Source organism: Thermobia domestica, chromosome 13, assembly GCF_964235325.1.
Source record: "Thermobia domestica chromosome 13, izTheDome1.hap1.1, whole genome shotgun sequence".
Taxonomy (NCBI): Eukaryota; Metazoa; Arthropoda; class Insecta; order Zygentoma; family Lepismatidae; genus Thermobia; species Thermobia domestica.
The window spans coordinates 208,604,049-208,625,727 of NC_137466.1; the positions used below are offsets into that span (position 1 = coordinate 208,604,049).

General features: G+C 35.5%; 1 protein-coding gene across 1 annotated transcript in view; it reads right to left on the reverse strand.

Moving 5' to 3' along the window:
- The window catches only part of LOC145667959 (sodium channel protein Nach-like), a 29,218-nt gene that overhangs the window by 7,081 nt on the left and 458 nt on the right, over positions 1 to 21,679 (reverse strand). The window contains exons 2-6 of the mRNA XM_081735384.1: positions 21,291 to 21,439; positions 18,429 to 18,567; positions 14,490 to 14,733; positions 6,909 to 7,071; positions 1,390 to 1,496 (exon numbers count right to left, since the gene is read on the reverse strand). Coding sequence (XP_081591510.1) covers positions 1,390 to 1,496; positions 6,909 to 7,071; positions 14,490 to 14,733; positions 18,429 to 18,567; positions 21,291 to 21,439 — 802 coding nt within the window. The remainder of the gene's footprint in view (positions 1 to 1,389; positions 1,497 to 6,908; positions 7,072 to 14,489; positions 14,734 to 18,428; positions 18,568 to 21,290; positions 21,440 to 21,679) is intronic.

Here is a 21,679-nt window from a genome sequence, read left to right on the forward strand (position 1 = left end):
AAATGACAAGCAAATTACAATACTAAAAGCAGCAAAGAATAACAGTAAACAACAATCAATACTCGACTTTTACATTATCATGATTAGAATTAGAAATAGTGGGGCATATATATTTAATATTTTGAGTTCAAAACCAAACGATTATGCACCTAAAAGGGGGTGATGATAAGATGGATGATATTGCTAGAATGGCGGAAGTGGCGGAAAACTCACGCAAACGGTGTTCGTTTAGCACTAAGTTTACTTGGCGGGAGTTAGGATCGATTCAGAAACCACCACTGAACCTCTGCAGCCTCAAAAAATCTTTTGTATTTAGGTATGTACATTTACTTAATATACAGGGTGTTTCAAAAGAACACCGACGACGTTTGGGAGGTGATTCTTGACAGCAAAATAAGATGAAAAGTTTAAACCAACTTGGATGCAAAAATGCTTCCTTTTGGAGTTATAGGCTGCCGAAAACATTAAAAAAATGACCGTTACACATGCATAGCTTCAAGCAGGGGCGTATACAGTGGTCGGTCCTTGGGGTCCGGACCCCCTCCCCCCGAAATCCCGACTTTTTTTTGTAAATGTAGTCTACTTTTAGGGAAAATTTTTACAAATTTTCATATAATTTAGCCTCAAATTGCATTTGGACACCACCCGAAACGCTTTAGACCCCTCCCGAAATAAATTCTTGCGTACGTCCCTGGCTTCAAGACTATGGGACCTACTGTAGTCGGGTAAAGACTTCACTCAGGAACTAATATGTGCCCTATTCAAAAATACATGTTTCAGAATCCTGCGGTACTTCTGCAACAATTTACATAGAGGTACTTAGTGAGTACTTCAAATTATATCCCTTAGCTAAACTCCCTTTATAAAAATTGTTGCGTGAGTACCTTAAGCTGTGAAACATGCATTTTGGGATAGCGCAGATAGTTTCTAAGTGAAGCCTTGACCCGACTACGGTAGGACCCATAGTTTTGGAGCTATGAACCTTTGAAGTTCATTTTTTTCATGTTTTAGGTAGCCTATAACACCGAAAGGAAGCATTTGTGCACCCAGGCTGGTCTATACTTTTTGTATTGTCTTGGTGTCAGGAATCACCTCCCAAACGTTGTCGGTGTTGTTTTAAACCACTCTGTATACTCGCTAAAATAACATGCACTAAAATACTCAAACATAGTAACCTTTTTGTAAAATTAAGATAAAAAAATCTTATTAACTTTGATGCCCCACAAGAATACATACTTCTGGGGCAGCAATTTAGTGTCCTTGTTTTTGAGTGATACTGGATATGATAATTAGTCTTACTATTTCATAGAATATCCATTTTTTTAAAAAAAAAATCAAGTTTATTACAAACTGAAACAGAATAAGCAACTCTGGATTACAAATACTCACCCAGAACGCTGTCCCATGTAATTTCAATATCTCGTCTGTAGTGGACAGACAAAAAGTTTTCAAAATATACATGAATTATGCTGTGATTCTTGTAATCGTAACCTTCCCTGGAAAACAGAAACATACAAAAAATAACAAAACTTATATTGGAATCTTTCTAATAATTTATTTGTATTTTTACATCGATACACCGACGTGGAAGATACAGAAAGTACACATAAAGATTAATTATAAATATTATTTAATTGTAATATTTGTTTTCATGAGAAAAGTAATTCATTATTGTAGCCTTCCTCTCTAATGCTTGTAACGTACATCTTGTGATTTGTAAGTTATAGGAAGGCCTTAACACTGAAGTAAACTTATTAAAACCAATAATAAAATCAGAATACCGTTAGTGAAATGAAATGATATCTTTGTTTTACGTCCCACGCTTATGCCGGTTAGGCTCAAGGAGACGGTGATAATGAGAGATGAGTAAAATGGTGAAATGAAGAAAGTGGGAGAACCCCGAGAAAGCCCACGAACACGGTGTTTGTCCACACGGCGCGAGCTGGGATTGAACCAGGGACTCCAAGCTCTGGAGTTGAACGCTCTACCACTGAGCCACCGCGCCCCCAGAATATCGTTAGTGTTAGATATAATGTCCAGAACTTATAAATCACAAATGATAGGAGGTGAAACTAAAGATGAAGAAAGCGAGATAAGAGAATGTCATAGAGCAACCTAATGGAATAATCCGCTAGTCTCACAGGGCCTTATATCATAGAACTCTGGGGAAGGGGTCACCGGAAAAATTAATAATATGTTCTTTTTAATTTTTTGTATCATTGAAAAGACCATGGGAAGACCAACAAGTCGTGCAGAAGAAAGGGTTTTTCTGCGGGACACGGTTTACAAAATGATCAACATTTACACTGAGAAAAATCCGATATCCGGATAGTTTTATATTGTACAAATACGCGGAATTGTTATGTTAACTGCGAAAGTCAGTGCGGAGCATACGTTATCCGTATGCTACATATTTTCCCGCTTAGATGTTACATCATGCTGTTGCAGGATGTATGACGTCTAACAGTCTTCCGTATATTACATACTTATATGTTTGTTACATACGTCAGTTATATGTTATAGTAGCTCAAATACTCAATCTTCGCATGAGTCAGATCAAATATCTATGTAAACAAACTGAATAACAAATGGGAAAAAAGTATCTGTTATTTTCTACTACTTTTACATATCCCGGTAAACGATCCCTGAGACCCCGTGGTTCGAATTTTGGAAAGAAAAACGCCTCTGGCTCCCAACCGATGAGAACTGTATTTGGAAGTCAACGCCTGTGGGAATATCACCATTCATCTCAGCTACCGCGAAAACTATTAATTTGGCACTAATATTGGTCATTTTAAATTATTTTTACATGTCTCGCTAACCTCCCCCCGCAGGTGACCCAATATCTGCGTACAATGGTGCTAAATTTGAAAACCATCGCTAATGAAAGTGTCACCATTGATCTCAGCGACCGCGAAAACTATGGATTTAAAACTAATATCAGTCATTTGAGATTGGGATTATTTTTAAATGTCTCGGTATTCCCACCAGTGACCCCCGGCACGCAGCCGGATGGGGCGAAGTTGGAAGTTAATGCGATCGGAGTTTCAGCATTGATCTCAGCGACCGCGAAAACTATGAATTCGACACTAATATCGGTCATTTTCTACTATACTTTTAAATGTCCCATTAAACGCTCCTGATTCAAATTAAAAAAAAACAACAAAAAAACACGCTTCTTCTTGGTCTGGGGCCTGGACCAAGGTAAACGTGACTAAAATTTGGTAACTATCGATCCACTCATCTGGTCCCCAGGGCGCACAGATACAGACACACAAACAAACTCTTTATTTTATTTATATTAAATAGGTGAGATCCTGACAGCCTATAACGTTCTACGGAAAGTAAGTTTATTTGGAACACTTCTACCAAAAATACGTATAAAATATACTTTTTTCAGTTATGCGTTTGCTGTACCTTAAGTCCAGAAACTACAGGATTTACACATGTAACCTACGTTTTTACGTACGCAAAATACTTTTTTTATGTGTGTAATTTTGAGTTGTTGTTAGATAATACGTCCTGAAGGTATAAATCATAAATAACTTTAGATGAAAAGGTGAACTAAAAGTGAAATAGAAAACTGTCAATGGATGCATCGAATTACTACAGAACCACCAACTATGGAATCTCTGGGGCTACTAGATATTTTTAAATGTTAACGAACTTAGCTGAATCAGTGTTGCCAATTTGGGGAAAGAGTCGCTAAATCTAGGGGATTATACTTCAAGGACAGAGACAAAAAATAATTTTTCCGATTTGTTAATTTTTTGGTGACTTTTAAATAACTATTTGGCGGAAGAGTCACTAAGTCTAGGGGATTCGATTCAATGACGCCGATTTCTCTGTAAATTTGGGGGGCCTATTCAGATCCAGAAGGTACATATATGAATATCTTAAGACAAATTACACTCAAATTGTGCCAAATATTGTATACTCATAAATACAATAGGGGGCCCACATGAGTTTTGGGAGGCCCGGGCCCCCTCGGCCCCCAGGATCGGCGCCCTTGATTCGACTTCTAGGACAGCGATTAGTGAATTTTTTGGTGATTATTAAATAACTATTTGGTGACTTACAAATCTAGCGACTTCTGTGCTGCGAAAACCTTATTTGCTTATTTGAATCAGCGCAAGTGTTGAAGAGCTGGGAAAGTACATAGCATTTATTTCCATATTCCCACTTTAACACCGTGTGCGTGGGTTTTCTCGGGGTTCTCCCGTTTCCTCCCACTTTCTTCATTCCACCATTTCATTTATCTCTCATCATCACCGTCTCCTTTAGCCTAACCGGCATAACCGTGGGACGTAAAACTTAAAGATTTCATTTCATTTTTCATATTCCCACTTTAATTGCTGTTATCTCTTGCTCTCTAACGGGGACCTACTCCAACCTTCAATGTCCTTTAGTTTGTAGAACTTCCGTTTAGAGGCACAGATAATACATTATAGATAGCAAGTTGATTATCTGTAGAAGTGTGAGTAATAATGAATTGGATGTAAGATTTTTTGTTGGTAGACTTTTACTTTTGTTCATTTCATCTCCCATTTAGCGACCTTTTAAATCAACTTGTTGGCAAAACTGAGCTGAATGCATCATTGCACTGTGGAAAGCAAACAAGTTTCGTGGGAAATCATTTCATGTAGGCCATCTTTACGAAATTGTTAGCATTTCATTGTCAATTCTTGTACAGCAGATAAAACACAGTAAATTAAGACCATTCTGTAAATGATGCCCCACAGAAAATACTTTTATCCTTCAAAAGTTGTTTGCATTTGTATGATCATTTCTTCGATTCCATATGAGGTTATACTCTTCAGATTTAAAGGTGGATCACCACCCAGAAGTCAGTACATATTTTACCTCATTGCCTAAACTACTGCGCAATGAAACGCTACATATTATAAATGTTGTACTATAAGATAGAGTAATGTTTCAGCTACAGCACAAGACACTGTTTCATTTGATTGTATATTCTGGTATCGAGAAACGTAACAAATAAAGGAAAATATTTCATTCGTTTTACAATGAGCACAAAGATGGCACTTGCTCCTAGATCTTACTAGAACTGCTCCGTTTTATGAAATGTTTATTTGTATGTGTAAAGTATTTAAAATAACAATCTTATTACGAAATAGCTATATTGATTGACCGTTTTTCGTGTTATGTTTCATATTTTATTTAAATATTAATTTACATATAAGGTAATAGATTTTGAGACGAAACTTGCGCAGATCGCCATAATGCGTTGCTGCCAAATTTGTACGTTTATTGTAGTAGTCACAATAAGAAAATTCCTGGATTCTAGCGTTACAGTTCGAGAAGCGGTATTGCGTTAAGGGTGGAAAATTAATTTCTCTAGTAAGTATCCAAGCAGAATTAAATGATTACTCCCTTTATTATCTGGCATCAGTACACACTCGACACTATCTGGCAACGTCACAATATTTAAGCAGCGTTTAACATAGCACTGGGAACACCTAGTGATCTACCTTCAGGTGCACTAAAGATAAGAATTTATAGACTGTATCATCTAGAGAAGATTGGAAAGTGATGTCTCGGAAAGTGTACTGCATGTGCTTGTGATGGAAGAGCTCTATCTCGTAGGATTCCACGTTAGCTTTTAATCTCACCCGTCATTTTGTGCTTTAAACTCGTAACCAGTTAATCGCTTTTGGAAGAAACCAGTAGAGAAAATAATATATAAAATTATAAAGTCACATTACGTTATTACATCTCATGCACGAGAAGTGTAGTACATTTTATCATAGTTCATATAACGTTCACGATTAAAATTAACAATTGGTTATGGGATATTGATGAATCCTATGTTGCAGCTATTTTCGTTTACAACAGAATAATATATTTGTATGCAATATTTACTACCTGGCGTTACAATGCATTCCATGGCTACATAGTCCTTTTTGCAAGTGTGTAGAATGGATAAGAGATGGCGTTGTAAACAGTATGTATTGGGGAGCTTTCTCTCAATTTTTATTCAATTTGTATTATTTATAATTCATTACTTTTGACAGCTTTACTATTTGTGACGATCTTAATACACTGTGTTTCAATTTTAATATATTCATGCGCCGCTTATCCTTTTTTATTACATTATCAGTGTGACAAACAATTATATTTCAAACAGGCAAATACGGCCATTTTGGCACGTGCCATTTTAGTACATATGCTTACTTCAAACAAATTTGATTTAAAACAAATTTAGTGAAATGTCCACAAGGTTATACGGCTGAGACTTCCTTTATAAATCTTCCGAAAGGGAGATAACTGAAACTGATGTGAACTGAAGTATCTAGAAAATATTTATTGATAAGAGATGGCGCTGTAAACACTAAGTATTGGGGAGCTTTGCTCTCAGTTTTTATTCAATTTTTACTACTATTTACATTTCAATATTTTTGACAATTTTGTTATTTGTTACAATTTTAATATACTGTGATTCAATTTCAATATATTCATGCGCCGCTTATCCTTCCTTATTACATTAACAGTGTGAAAAACAATTATAATTAAAACAGGCTAATTCGGCCATCTTATTATGAGCCATCTTAATACATAATCTTATTTCGAACTATTTTAATTTAAAACAACATTAGTGAAATATTCCACAGGGCTCTAAGGCTGGGACTTCCTTAATATAAATCTCCCGTAAGGGAGGTAACTGGAACTGGAACTGGAAAGTAGTTATGGTAAAGAAATGCACCAAAATAGTTTGGTAAGCCTTTAACAATAGATGAATCATCGTTCCACATGTATCAGTCAGACTTGAAAAATGGGACATCTCTAATCGTTTTCTCTCAACAAAGGTATAGTTCGTATTTCTACAATTAGAAGAATGATCTTGAGTATGTGTACCAAATAACCCAACAAAACAAAGGTTTACTTACATATGTCTTTCATACTCAGTGTCTTCACCAAGTGGTACTGTATATGTTCTGAGACTGTATGATTTATCGGTGCATTGTGGATAACATTTGCAATCCAGAAATCCTTTAAGACTATAGTCAATTCCAGGTATATTTGGTGGTGGTTTTTGTCTTTGTAACGCAGCTATAATAATAAAAAAGTATATTGTAATATTCAAATAAAATGAAATACATAACAACGCAAGAACAATTTCCTGTAGTAAACCAATAAATATACTTTAAAATCTAATTTAATTTTGCATTTAACATAACAGTGATTAGGAAGAACATTAGATCATATTTGTTGCCCATTGCATTCTAAACACTTAGAACAGGAGTGAATCAGGACACATACTAAAATGAATCTTCAACGTATAAAAAAGAAGTTGATCTTTTGACATTATTTTGTATTAACCTCCGAGCAAGGATGATTCACAAAATAGTCAAAGGGAAATGTACTTATTTTGCACAATGTTCATGGCGATTATCCTTTTACATTGTCAAACCTTAATGCATTGTATTACAATTTGAGGTCTGTGATTAAGGGAATGGTTGTTATGAGACTATAACCCAGTATCTCGACTTTAGAACACTTATTCGTTTCAGAGTGTTTTTCGCTAGAGACTATGCGTGTTGAGATTTGTGGTCAACCGATTTTGAGAAACTCTGGGTTGCATGGGCAATCTTATTAGAATATTGTTGGTACAGAAAGTGCATAATAAAATTTCTGCAACTAGAAAGAGTTTAATTATTCCGTAGCCTGGAAAAATGCGGACTAAAATTTAGACTATTATAAAAATAACTTCATAATTTAATATTGTCGTAACTCTTTGCTGGATGTAGTATGACGAGAAATGAAAACGAAAATGTGGTAAGTTAATGTAAAGCATGTTTAAGCGGGTGAATTAGTAATAAAATCAATATATGGAAACATGAATACTGGATGCTTCTAAAACACTGTTGGAGTTCTCGAAACATCTTGTATAGGCCATTCAATAGATTTGCACCAATTAACTGTGCACCAACAATTTGCTCTTTAAAATTTAGGAGAATTCTTCCATTTTGCATTACCAACTGCTTGTCTATTATATGCACGAATCTCTAAAATACGGCCTTGTGTACTACACATTACCACTCAACCACAGCAATAACATCAGGCAATCTTGGTACACTAATAAGACAGTTTCGATACACCAATGTTCAGTGTTACTAAGTCAGATTAAATAGGTGTCCCAGTGCTTGGGTGTTTATTTTGATTGTATATATAAATGGATACATTATTCCATGAAGTAATATGTTTACATTGGTGAAGATGTATATTAATTTGAGGTAGATTATAGTATTTTAAAAATAATTAAAGAAAGAAAATTATTACCGTTCTGTAAAGTTTCTAGTACACACCAGTAGCAAGTGAAAATGAACACCCAGAAATCATAGTTACCCATTAATTATTATCTTGTATACGAACCCTCCACAAGTTATACATACATACATCTATGGGAGAATGTACAGGGAAGATTTGAATGTCAGACTATATTAAAATACTTACGTTGTACCTCAAGTAGACAAGGTACGTCTTTCATCGAACAGACCCTCGCACCATCTGTAATTGAACAGAAATTTCTGTTTAAAAGCAACATTCAATTTTAGTAATTATACCTTATTGTGGACAAATTAAATCTTTACGGTTCGTATTGTTATTAGGTAATAAACCTGATAGGTTTCGAATTAAATGCTGAATATGTATAAAAACGGTATGTAAACACATAGTCAATGGCTTTTTATACCAAGCAAAGATCCATGGGCAATGAGCAAACCCTTAGATGGGTGATTTCCAATTTACGAGCTAAGAAAACCTTTTATAGAATAAGATTTATAACTCACTTAACGAGTTATAAATTTCTGAGTTTGACTGGAGAGCTGAATGAAAATTGGGTTTACTCGAGGTTTTCTATTTCCTTCTACTTCTTCAGCCATCTCGTTATCGACACTTAACAAAACCTTAGAGCATAATTCTATACGAAGGAGGACAGAAAACAAAACGGACTGAAAGCGCGCGGCCGTCCCTAGGCGTAGTAGCGAGTTCTTCCGCTAGGTAGGTCTAGTAGACACCTTCACAAATCAATTGTCCAAGCGGCGGCTGCGTAGGAGGTTGATGTTTGATTGTAGTGATGTTTTTCTCAACTGTTCTCGTCTGCCGTCTGCGAAATCGTTGTGAAAGATTTAAAGAAACAGAAACTATGTTAGAAAATTTGCTTCTTCCTTGCAAGGGAAGCTTACGTAATGCTTTAACGCGCTTTCAAGAAAAGTGCTATGAGCGCACACAAGTTTTCGAGTGGTTTGAGCCCTTTAAACATGATTAGATCAATGTTGAAGATCATGCTTGTTCTGGGTGCTTCATCGAAATTTCCTTCATCATCTCAAAAACGGCGAAAACCTTGTAAAAATCCGCCAAAAAAATCAACAAGAATCATTGTTGCAAGATCAAGGAAATTTCAGAACAGACAGGAGTGAGTTAGAGCTCGTGCCAGTGCATTTTCAATGAGGATCGTTGCCGCTAGATTTGTACCTCGCCTGCTCACAGGATCTGGATATTTGGGCTCTCATGAGTAGGCTATCGTTGCCTACCTTCCGTATTTGACAGGCCTAGACCCTTGAGACGTATTCTATTCCCAAGAATGGGAAAAAATCTAAAACGGACGCATTTTGATTACGTGGACGGTGTAAAAAGAGCTTAACAGAGCCAACTGGACGGTATCAAAGTTCAAGAGTTCCAGAGATGCTTCAAACAGTGATAACGAAGACTGGAGAATTGCATCGCATCTATTGGAGATTACTTTGAAGGAGACTGAAAGTATTTTGTAAAAAGAGTAATAAATTATTTTTAGAACAAATGTTCGTTTTTTGTCTCTCCTCGTACACATAAATCTGATTAAATCTCGGATAATTTAGAAATAACTGAAATGTCTGATGAGACATGGTAAAAATGATAGAAAACAGAATATAGCGAATAAACACGGGAACGGATGGCAACCCTACTCCATCCGGGAATGAAGCCTGTGACCACGTGCGACAAAGGTGCGTGTTAGCCACTAGACCAGAGGAGATGGCTTTCGTAAGTCAAGTTTAGTAAGAAAGGGGATACGGATAAAATCTCGCGGCCGAAACATGGCCGCCCAAAATCTCGTGTGGCCAAAACCTCGTCGCCCAAAACCTCGTGGGACAAAATCTCGCCGGGCCAAAACCTCGCGTTGCCAAAACCTCGCCACCCAAAACATCGCGTGGCCAAAACCTCGCCGCCAAAACCTCGTGGGCCAAAATCTCACCTGCATCTTAATAAAAATTCAGTGTAGTATAACAATAACTGCTGCTTTTCTTATAAGTAAAAAGAAAAAAAGGAAGGAAGAGCTTGGTGTGGTGAGAGTAGGGACGCCGAATTCTACTTCGCCCCGAGCGCCGAAATCTCTAGCTACGGCTCTGTATAAAGAGGTTTTCCTTTTATATCAAGGCCACAATTGCAGAAGCGCAAAACTGTTCAGGTTTAAAACGAAATCACCAGTTCATACAATTTTTTATAACTACAAGGCTACTGATTTTTCCTCAAAAACCATTTACATACGGCATCATGATGTTACCTTTTATCGTAAGATGTGACACATTAACCTTTTTACACACCTTAAAAATTGTACATGTAGTTTACGGAAGATGGATCCGAAATTATTTTTTTAATTTATCCATCGTTGTCTTAACAATTACATCGTCGAATTATTATTTTTAACAAAACAGCAACGTGTATCAAGGCAAAAGAAAAAACATCTATATCCTTATATATATATATATATATATATATATATATATATATATATATATATATATATATATATATATATATATATCTTCTTCCTTTCTAGAGTAGCTTGTGCATAATTTAAAAGTACTTCTGTCCACAAATACAAATAAGGATATAATAAAGAGTGATGAAATACAAGTATTGTTATAAGTTTGAGAATTAATATATGATGAATTAAATTGAAATGTAATTGCACAGGAAGATTTCAGGTTTATGAACTTGAGGGTAGATTTAATAATAAATTAGGGTTACGATGATATGCCTTAATTTGATGCTGACAGACGATGTTGATGTTTACATATGTTAATTAATCATATTGCAAAGATTAAAGAGAATATCTAACATGCGGCGGTATACTTTAAATTTACGCTTTATATTCGTCGAATATTTAGAAAACATGGCAACCAACGACCGTTCGGGGTAGGTACACTCATGTCCAAAATTATTGTCGCATGTCTATAAATATGTCGTTGTAGGAATATAATTTGATAACGAATTCGCCCAGTATTTCTTATAATGTTAATATGTGTATAATCGGCAAAGACATGTATAATCCGACTATACAACTGATTAACCATGCATAATGATAAAACTTTACATTCTCAAACAATTTTTAAAAGAGTGGACATTTAATGTACAAGACAGGCACACAAACACTGAAATTATATATATATATAAATGACCCTAACAATGTTAGTAACACTTATGGGCCCAAACTTTACACAACATTCACATCTATGCTAATCAATGGAAACAATAGTAGAAAATAATGAATAGTATCACGGAGAAGCTTGACACCTTGGTACGAAAATACGAGATTCTTCTGTAATGCATTTATTATATTATTCACGACTATGTACTTCGTCACTTCTGCGAACAGTAATGAACTTGGCTTAATCAGGTGACGTGGAAAAAATTCAAAGTTGGCGAATACTATTACAAGAATAAAACTGAACGCTTATATTTAAACTATATTATGTGGGGAAAACGGTTAGTCTATTCTGTAGTTGCATGGAAAGTGTTTGAAATAATTTGCCACATAGACGCTACGCATGTCATCCGATCATACTAAACAGTTAGTATGCACTATTACGATTGAATGGTAAGCCGCGAAGTGCAAATATAATTCATCATTTTCACAAACCACACTCCCTCATACTAAATTCTGACGTAATGGTCAGTGCTCGAAATAATCAACATTATATATAAATAAGCAATATCTCGTGGGAAGGAATACTACTGGGCACGTAGATTTACAGGTGTCCTATTATTTATTCACACTTACTATATATTATCACTTTTATTATTCATTTATTTTTATTCACATTCTACTTAGACATATTACTTTATAGACACCCTGCTCTACAATTTTGCCCCAAGACTGTTCAAAGTAGTCGTATTCTACATATTTTAAAATCAATAAACCAATATATAAACTATCGCACACTAATCAATACGTAGAATTCGTATGAACTAACGCTAGATTCTTTGAGTACAAACCATAGTACATCTACACTCCACAGCTTCATGTTATTTTATATGCAATGAGAATTCAATTTCATTGCCTATTCTCTTAATTAAATGCGATTATATTTTGAAGAAGACAACAATGTGATAGTTCACAGAACGTAACGAAGAGTGAGAATTTGAAACTGCAGTTTGAAGACAGAGTAGTGCTATATAGGCAAACTTGGGTTTAAGGATAAACGTAAAGTTTAATTTTATTAATCATTTAATTATGAAACTACATAACGTATTGTGCTTTTCAGAGAATCTAATTTATAATGTAATTCGTCTACGTATCTATTCATATGGAACAGAACTGCGATATATATATATATATATATATATATATATATATATATATATATATATATATATATATATATATCAACAATTTCAAAAGGAGGGTAATTTTTGAGTTGACTAGATTCTTAAGACTCGGAGGAACAAATTACTAGCGGCGAATAGTTCCTCACCCGACACGACTGGCGCCGGTAGTTTAAAAACAAACTTTGCACTACTAAACACGCTTTGTACTCTATTATCGGTTAACTGCAAGTAGTATACTATGGAATAACGATACGGAATTACTATAAATTTGCATTACGGACAACTTTACTTATTTGAACTGACCAAAAGAGATGAATAATCAAACAACAATACACTGTCCTTAAATAAATTAGTTATACATGCTCACACAAACAACACACTAAATTACATATATGCATGCTATATCACACATGAACTAAGAAAGCACATACTAACACATATCACCACACATACCAATCCATATTGTTACACAACTCAACTATATATACACCGTACAAATCACTAATTTAACCACATTGAAAATCGGCTCTGCGAACTGAAAGGGAATGGAATAATCAGAGCCAAGTGGCCCTTCTATTAACTAATCCATTTTTCAATTTTAAGATCGTTGCCAATGCCCCAGGAGGGACATATTAAAACTATTATAGAAAAGAAGGTTCCTTCCCTGAAGGGAAAAGAACCTTTATGTATGTATGTATTTGTATGTATGGCATATTAGCCCATTATGTGTAGGAAGCTTTGGCCAATTTAGAAATAAATGAGAGTACCTGTTAACGTTTACACTGAAATAGTGAAAACTAACTTAACTATACTAGAACCTAAACAAACCGCCATGTACAAAAAAAAAAAAAAAACATATACTACACACAACTACTTATATCTGGACAGGCTACCGCACCCTAATTGAAATGCAAACGAATGGGGATAATTCAGAATCTCTGGATATTTTTTTTTACGCTTTCACAAATGAAAACGAGATCACTGTCACTTTGGCCTGTCCTTAGATTCAAACATGGTGTCATCTGAGCTGAATTCCTTATTTTGGCTTTTCTAGCTAATTTCACTGCAGAGTTTTAACTGTTTAAGATGCCTTTCTGCTTCCAACGAGTTTATTTCTTAACCAAAACAATTTCTTACCTTAAGAAACCGGCTTTATTTTTCCAAAATCCGAAATTTCTGAGAGCTGAATTAGTGTGGTCTTGCTCGAAGCTCTTCCCATATAGAACAACAGAAGACGCGCCATAATACTAAGGCGCTAGAAATAGTTCCCAATCAGACCAAAGAATTTTGGCGGCGGAAAATACAAAGCGAATGAAAAATAGTAAAACCTGGAAGAAACCGGATTTTGCGAGGATATGGGCATCTCAGAGGGACGTAGGGGGTTTTAATTATTCTGCCAAATATCAGATTGGTGGGCAATTTCAGAAAATTCTGTCCAATTATTGACCTATGTTTTTGTGTCGCATTAAGATGTATAATTTCAATAATCATCCATTTGAAATACCCATATACAGAGTATATAATGAAATAATTTATAAATAAAGAAATTATTCCCCGAAATTTAAGTCTTCCTACATTATTCCGAACCTACCACATTAATTTTGGTTTTAGTAAAGAACAAATGAATTTAATACATTGACTCGAAAATTATGTGTTGAAAATTTTACAGTACGCGATATGTTCGAAAAGTATTGGGTCCCCTGAAACAAAAATTTCATTACCTTTACTGTAATGGTACATTACAATCTGAACGGTTCACTTCGCGTATTCGAGCATAAAATTGAAATCTTATCTTCGTAATGTAAAACAAATCAAATATTTTGTACGTGTATTGATCTAGTGCTTACGTATATTTGGATAGAAGAATGGCGTGCATTTACAGGCTTCAAATATATAATCAATTCTACATTCTGTAATGCATGATTGATAACTATATTCTTCCGACATTCGTAGACTTCGTTCATCATCGAAGAAGCATTGTCTTTGGTCAATTGCGATTTTCCGTACTCTTTCAGTGCTATGGATTGATGAAGGTGTTACGGATAGATACATTTCCTGGTTAGGAAGAACAGTGCTTTCAATAGCAGAAACTTCTGGGTAATCTGTTCCATCGTGGAGAAGCACCTGTAATGAAAATTCCAATGCTTGTACTTGTGGAAGTCACTACTTATAAATGCACAAAGAAATGAAGACTTGGACAAACATTTCCATGTTGTATTTTATAATACATGAAACCGTATTATTAGTACTAACAATATGCATATTTACTGGTAATTAACCCTTTCCGGATCCGGGGTTTTTGGACTATATTTTAGACTTTCGGTCAAGCAGCTACTGCATCGTCACTGATTATCCTAGGATCATGGTTCATGCCTCATTCTCTTCAGAATTGAGCTGGCTTTCAAATGGTACCACTTACATGCTCATACCATATACCAGGAGCTGGAAAATGATGTCAAAGGGAAAATTTCGGAGGGATTTCTTTTTCTCGCACTTTGGGCTCCTCTGGAGCGGCCCTGTATGAACGTAGCCATCTAAAAAAAATCTCATAAATAGCACTTGGTATACTAAATGTGTGTGCCAAATTTCCAGTTTCTATCTTGAATACCAAGGGCGGGAGAAATTTTATCAGGAATTCCCACCATGCCCCAAATTACCGTAAAATACCATGGTCTCAGGTAAAAAAAATTCCTGAGACATCCCTAATTACCCTAGGGTCATGTTTCGCCCATCATTCTCTTCAGAATAGAACTGCCTTTCAGGCGGTACCATTCACTTGTCCCCATCATGTACCTAAGGCGGGAAAATTCCGTGAAAGGGACTTTTTGGTAAAAATTTCCCTTTTTCAACATTTAGCCCCTCTGTACCCCCTGTTTTAACGCAGAAATCTGAAAAAAAATCTGGTAAATACTACTCGGTGGACTGAATGTTTGTGCACAATTTCAATCTTCTAGGTGCAAAAATAAGCCCGCAAAAAATAATACCGAAAATGTCCAAAATTCCCCTATACAGAAGTATATTTTGATAAAAATTCCCTAACTACCCTAGGGCCATTTGTCGCACATCATTCTCTTCAGAATAGAACTGCCTTTCAGACGGTATGACTCACGTGTATCCATCATGTATCTAAGGCGGGAAAATGAGGAAAAGCGGGATTTTTGGGTAAAAATATCCCTTTTTTCAACCTTTAGCCTCTCTAGTTGCCCCCTGTTTTAACGCAGAAATCTGAAAGAAAAATCTGGTAAATACTACTCGGTGGACTGAATGTTTGTGCAAAATTTCAATCTTCTACGTGCAAAAATAAGCCCGCCAAAAATACTTTACATAACCCCCCCCAAAAAAATATTACACAAAAATATATATTTTAGAATTATGACGTCATCACCTCCTATGTCTTGACGCAGGAAGGTGTGAAACCATACGTAATGCCTTTCTACAATGCCTCTGAACTTGAAAAACAAACAAAACAACAACAACAAAAGAAAACCGGACGAAAAAGCTCAAATAGGAGAGTTTTAACGCAATGTACCATGAAATACCCCGTATGGTACAGATTGTACCATGGGATCCCAGGTTAGCACTGTAAAACAAAATGCTAGGTAGAAATTCTACAACAGTATTCGGTTTAATAAAAACAAATACAATTTTTATAAGGTTATTATATTCTTCATGCTAGTGGTTCGTTAGCTATGTGTCTTATCTTTGGATATACAGGGTAGCCCAGAAGTAGGTATACAGGCCTGCATTCATCAAGAATGATATTTTAATTTATCGAGATAGTGTATTTCTTTACTGCTGTCTGTTTTGAGTTTAAGGCGTAAGTGAAAAAGAATTATGAACAAATAAAGCATCTCAATAAATAAATGATATAAAATCGGATGAGCTGATATCTACGGGACTGTATACCCATTTTGAGGCCACCCTTTATATCCAAAGATGAGACACATACCTAACGAACCACTAGCTTGAAAAATATAATAATCTTATAAAAATGAATACCGATGTAATTTTTGCGATGGCTTATTCGGTGTTTTTAAGCATAGTCAAGAAAGTTATGAAATTTGGTCAAGTTTAATAAAACAAGTAGAAAACTAAATTTGAGATGTTCGAATACATAATTATATTTTTTTAATAATATGTTCTAGTATAGAATATCTGGTTATTCAAAGGGAAAATAAACAATATGATAACTGTATTGCATTCGGTTTTAAATTTGTATGATTTTTTTTATGTTTATTATTCATGATTCACCAGTGTGTTATTGTGATTTTATTTACTTTCAATATAGTTTAACACGCTTTGTACTCTTGAAAATATTATATATATATATAGTTTTATTTATACTATTTAGGATTTATATATATATTATATATATATATATATATATATATATATATATATATATATATATATATATATATTGGTCTAGGAATTAATTAGTGCGGTTGGTACGCACACATTGAAGCTGTAGTACAAACACAAAATACATAAATACCTTAAGAAAAATATTGTCCATCGCTAGCCACCACTTTCGCCCATCTGTCAGGCAATGTACGGATTCCGTGGCGAAAGAAGTCCTCATCCTTGGAAGCGATCCAGTCAGAGACCCATGTTTCGATATCTTCTGAAGAAGTAAACCGCTGTCCAATCAAATCGTTGTTCATGCAATCGAACAAGTAGTAGTCCGAAGGAGCAACGTCTGGTGAATACGGCGGGTGGGGTAAAACTTCCCATCCGACATTTTCTAAATAGGTTTTGACCGGTTTTGCGACATGTGGGCGAGCGTTATCATGTTGAACAATAAATTTATCATGTCTGTTCTCCCATTCTGGTCGTGTTCTGGCCAGAGCTTGCTTCAAACGCATTAATTGTCGTCGATAACGTTCTCCATTCATAGTTTCACCCGGTTGCAGCAGCTCATAGTACACCACACCTTTCATATCCCACCATATGCACAGCATAACCTTTGCACAGTGAATATCTCGTTTTGGTTGTGATGGACCTGGTTCACCTGGTTTCACCCAGGCCTTTTTTCGTTTAGGGTTCTCGTAATGGATCCACTTCTCATCACCCGTAATAATTCGATGCAGAAACCCCTTTCTGCTCTGTCGTTGAAGCAGCAATTCGCAAATGGTTTTTCGTCTTTCAACGTCTCTGTCTTTCAATTCATGTGGAACCCAATGTGACATCTTTTGAATCATTCCCATGGCTTTCAAGCGTTTGGAGACTGTTGTTTGATCAACGCCTAATGCTGCTGCAAGTTGTTCCTGCGTTTGACACGAATCCTGCTCGAGCAATGCTGTCAATTCTTCGTCTTGAAATTTTTTTGGCTGTCCAGCTCGCTCTTGGTCTGCCAAGCCGAAATCACCACTTCTAAACCGTGCAAACCACTTCTGACACGTTCGCTCAGCTAGAGCATGGTCACCATACACTTCCACCAAAATACGATGACTTTCAGTCGCACTTTTCTGCATGTTAAAGTAATGCAGCAGGACACCCCTCAAAAACACTTTATCAGGCACAAATTGCGCCATGTTCACTTAACTACAAACTGGTGTTGTTGACGCTTTAATCCACTGCCCTATACTACGAACGATACGCGATGACAGGGGTTTGCGTATGTGTGGATACACGGAACTGTGGGACGCTCCGTTCGTTGCGCCATCTCTTGTCCACTCGCACGAATTAATTCCTAGACCAAATATATATATATATATGTTTTGTCTTTTCGAAATCAATTAATACACTATGCTGATGCAAGGTTAATTAATTGCAGGTTAAGCCCTGTAATATGTGCAAATAGGTAATCAAATACTTACATTAATTCCTTGGTAATTTCGTACGGGTGCAAAATAATCATCGAGTTCTGGGTTCAAAACTACTGCGAGGCCTGATTTGTGTCCAGCTCCACTTGTTCTTTTTGATTCAGTGTCAGAGTTTGCTCCTGAGTTATCTTCACTAAAAGAACGAGAACAATATTACTAGTTCTAAAGCCTCTAGCTCTCCTACGTATGCATTTCTGTTTTAATTTATTTCCTTTAAATATTAGGCTTTATATCTCCATAGTCCGCTCCGCGAAGAGTGGGATATAAGTTTTCTTAAGTTAATAGCCAATCCCTAGGCATAACCTGCTAACTAGCTTTCCCCCTCCTCAATCACACGCCCATTGGCTACTCTGAATGTAATCAACAGTTTGTTGGTCGTTATCAGTGCTTAGACAGTCTTGGCGGCGAAGTGTATCTTCACGTGCGATCTTTGCTATTTTCGATATTGAAAAATATAGCTCGACGAGCGGTCTAACGAGTTATAGTTTTGCGGAGTGTGGCAACGTATGCGCTCTTCAGTGTTTTTAATTGTGAAGGTTTCTTTCTGCAGAACTTACGTTTTCTTCCTATTCAAATTTAGAATGATATGGTAAGTGCACTTTTCTACGTAGTTGATCTATTTTCAAGATCAAACGTTTTCCTCTATATTGACATTTCTTTATTTCTTCACAGAAACCAAGATAACTGACACGTAAACCTAACATTTTTTATTTTTGAATACCTCATAACATTTTGATTTTAATTTTGTGTTTTTAATATTAATTCTAATTGTGTTTTTATGTTAAATTGAAATGAAGTTTTTGGTTTTACAGAAATATGGACGATAAAAAACAAAAGTGGATACTTGTCTACTACAAGATGAGATAGAAGTTTCAGACGATAGTGATATGGACACACTCGAAGAAAACGACCACAATTCTGAAAGTAAGCAATCACCTCAAGAAAATACCTTTCCAAACCTTATCTTATAGGTCAGAAATCTGAGTGTGCGATTTATAACGTCCTAATTTAAAAACAGATTAAGGAACAACGTATCAAATATACTTAAGGACAAAAATTACATTAAAGAAGAAACGCCGATGCGTCATAAAGAAAACTGAAAAATAATAGGCTATGGAGAGAAGAAGAAACGTTTCTTGTTATTTACTGTATTGAGAACGCAAATTTGATATGGTTTACTCTTCGATCGTTAACTCACTACCTATTGTAACCTTTGTAAGTGTATACGAAGATGAGTCACAAGTTTGTTGAATCCATACAAATATATTATATTGCTCATGTAAATTGGAGGAACTAAGTATAGCCGCGGCCGTGCATACACCTGGTATTACGTAGACAGCTTCTCAGCGCCTATTTCTGCATCACGTACTAACAGAAATGATAAAATATAAAGCTCGGTCAAGAGATACACCCAACTTCCTGCATTTGTATTTTAGGCCCAAAATTATATTACAATAACAATTAATAGAAAGGGCAATAAAACAAAACATGTGGCCTTAAGTCTCATGCTTTTTCAAAACAACAAACACTTACTTACATTACTCTCAAATAACTGAAGTCAAAATACAGACATTATTCAGAGAATACATAATACAGTAAGTTAGACATAATACAAATGTATCATTTTTGAAATGTAAATTCTGCATTTATGCTAAGTAATTCGGGTGAAATTAATTTAAGATAAGTAAGAACTATCCACATTAAACAACATTGTGCAATTCAACTGTTTTGCCTCTTAATTTAGTTGAAGCTGATGGCTACAGAATTGCACCCTTTTGATTTGCAATTTTCAATTAACAACAGATTCTGAAGCTCTGGACATAAATGCATCTTGCTTGTTACTCCTCATTCCCGATGTCGACTCTAAGGTTTGTTACGGATTTATTCACCAGATTTCATGGATTTAGCCACTTGAACTACACTAGACGCTCGCTAATCCGGCCATTCCTGACACATATGGCTGCCGGATTAGCGGAAGTGCCGGATTGTTGAGTGTGTGACATTTATTTGATTTTTCCCAACTTACTATACATTCGTGTTGAGTACTGTCGAATAACATCTTCTTTCTTTTTGATATCATATATATAGTTGCTCGTCCAACATTGAATTCAGCAGCAATGGCTTTCTGCAAAGAACCTCGATTTAACTTAACTAAAATTTCGAGTTTCTGCTTGAGGTCTAGCGTAACGTGTTTCCTTTTAGAGAACATGAATCCGAACTGTAAAGAATGCTACAATTTCGAATACGTACAATATATAAAGCATTGTTTAACTAAGCATCGTTGCGCATGCGCACGATAATTCATTATGCACGTATTTTTGGTTGGATGTGCGCCCGGATTACTGAGAGACCGGACTAGCGAGAGTCTAGTGTATTAACAAACAGTCATCAATATATATCATAGTGGTTTCACAGTGGTTTTTCTTTTTTCGATATATATATATATACCGGTATATATATATATATATATATATATATATATATATATATATATATATATATATATATACAGCTTGGATGGATAGAACATAATCTATGCATGTTGCAGAAAACTTTATTAAAATTGATTTATTTCTTAGGAACCTACTACCACAACACTTTCTAGAAAGAAAAATAAACACTTTTACTGGCCAATTTCACCAAATATATTTGAAATGACGAAATAAATGGAACCAGAGCCATGTGAAGATAAAATCCCATCAGCTCTTAAAGAGCTTTTAACTCCAGTGAAAAGATCTGTATCTATTAATATATGCTCTCTAAATTGTGACTCCAGTAACGTTTGCTACGAAGACTTGAGTTTGAGGTTTATGTTTGATCACAGTTCTTTTGTTTTAGCATAAAATTAACACTTACTTCTCTTCGTCCTCAGGATCATCAACGTTATAATTGAAAGTACAACAAAACCCATTTGCTGTCCTAATAATTTGGAATATGCTTTTGCAATCGACGTTGTATCCTTCCCAGCTACAATGCACAAGTAGTTTGTGGCACGGCTGTGTTAGCTGAAATATTTAAAATAAATTAAATTCATTATCAATTATAGACTAGAAATGACAAATAAGTTTCATTACTCACAGGCAAGGGCGCCCATTGAGGGAGGGCAAGGTGGGATACTGGCCTTCCCCCCCTAGAAGAAATTTTACTTCAGAATATCGAAAACCCAATAGAATTTTTACATTAGTTACAGCAAAATTTGAAACTATATTTGAAACGTTGCTTATACTTCTCCCCCCCCTTGGAAA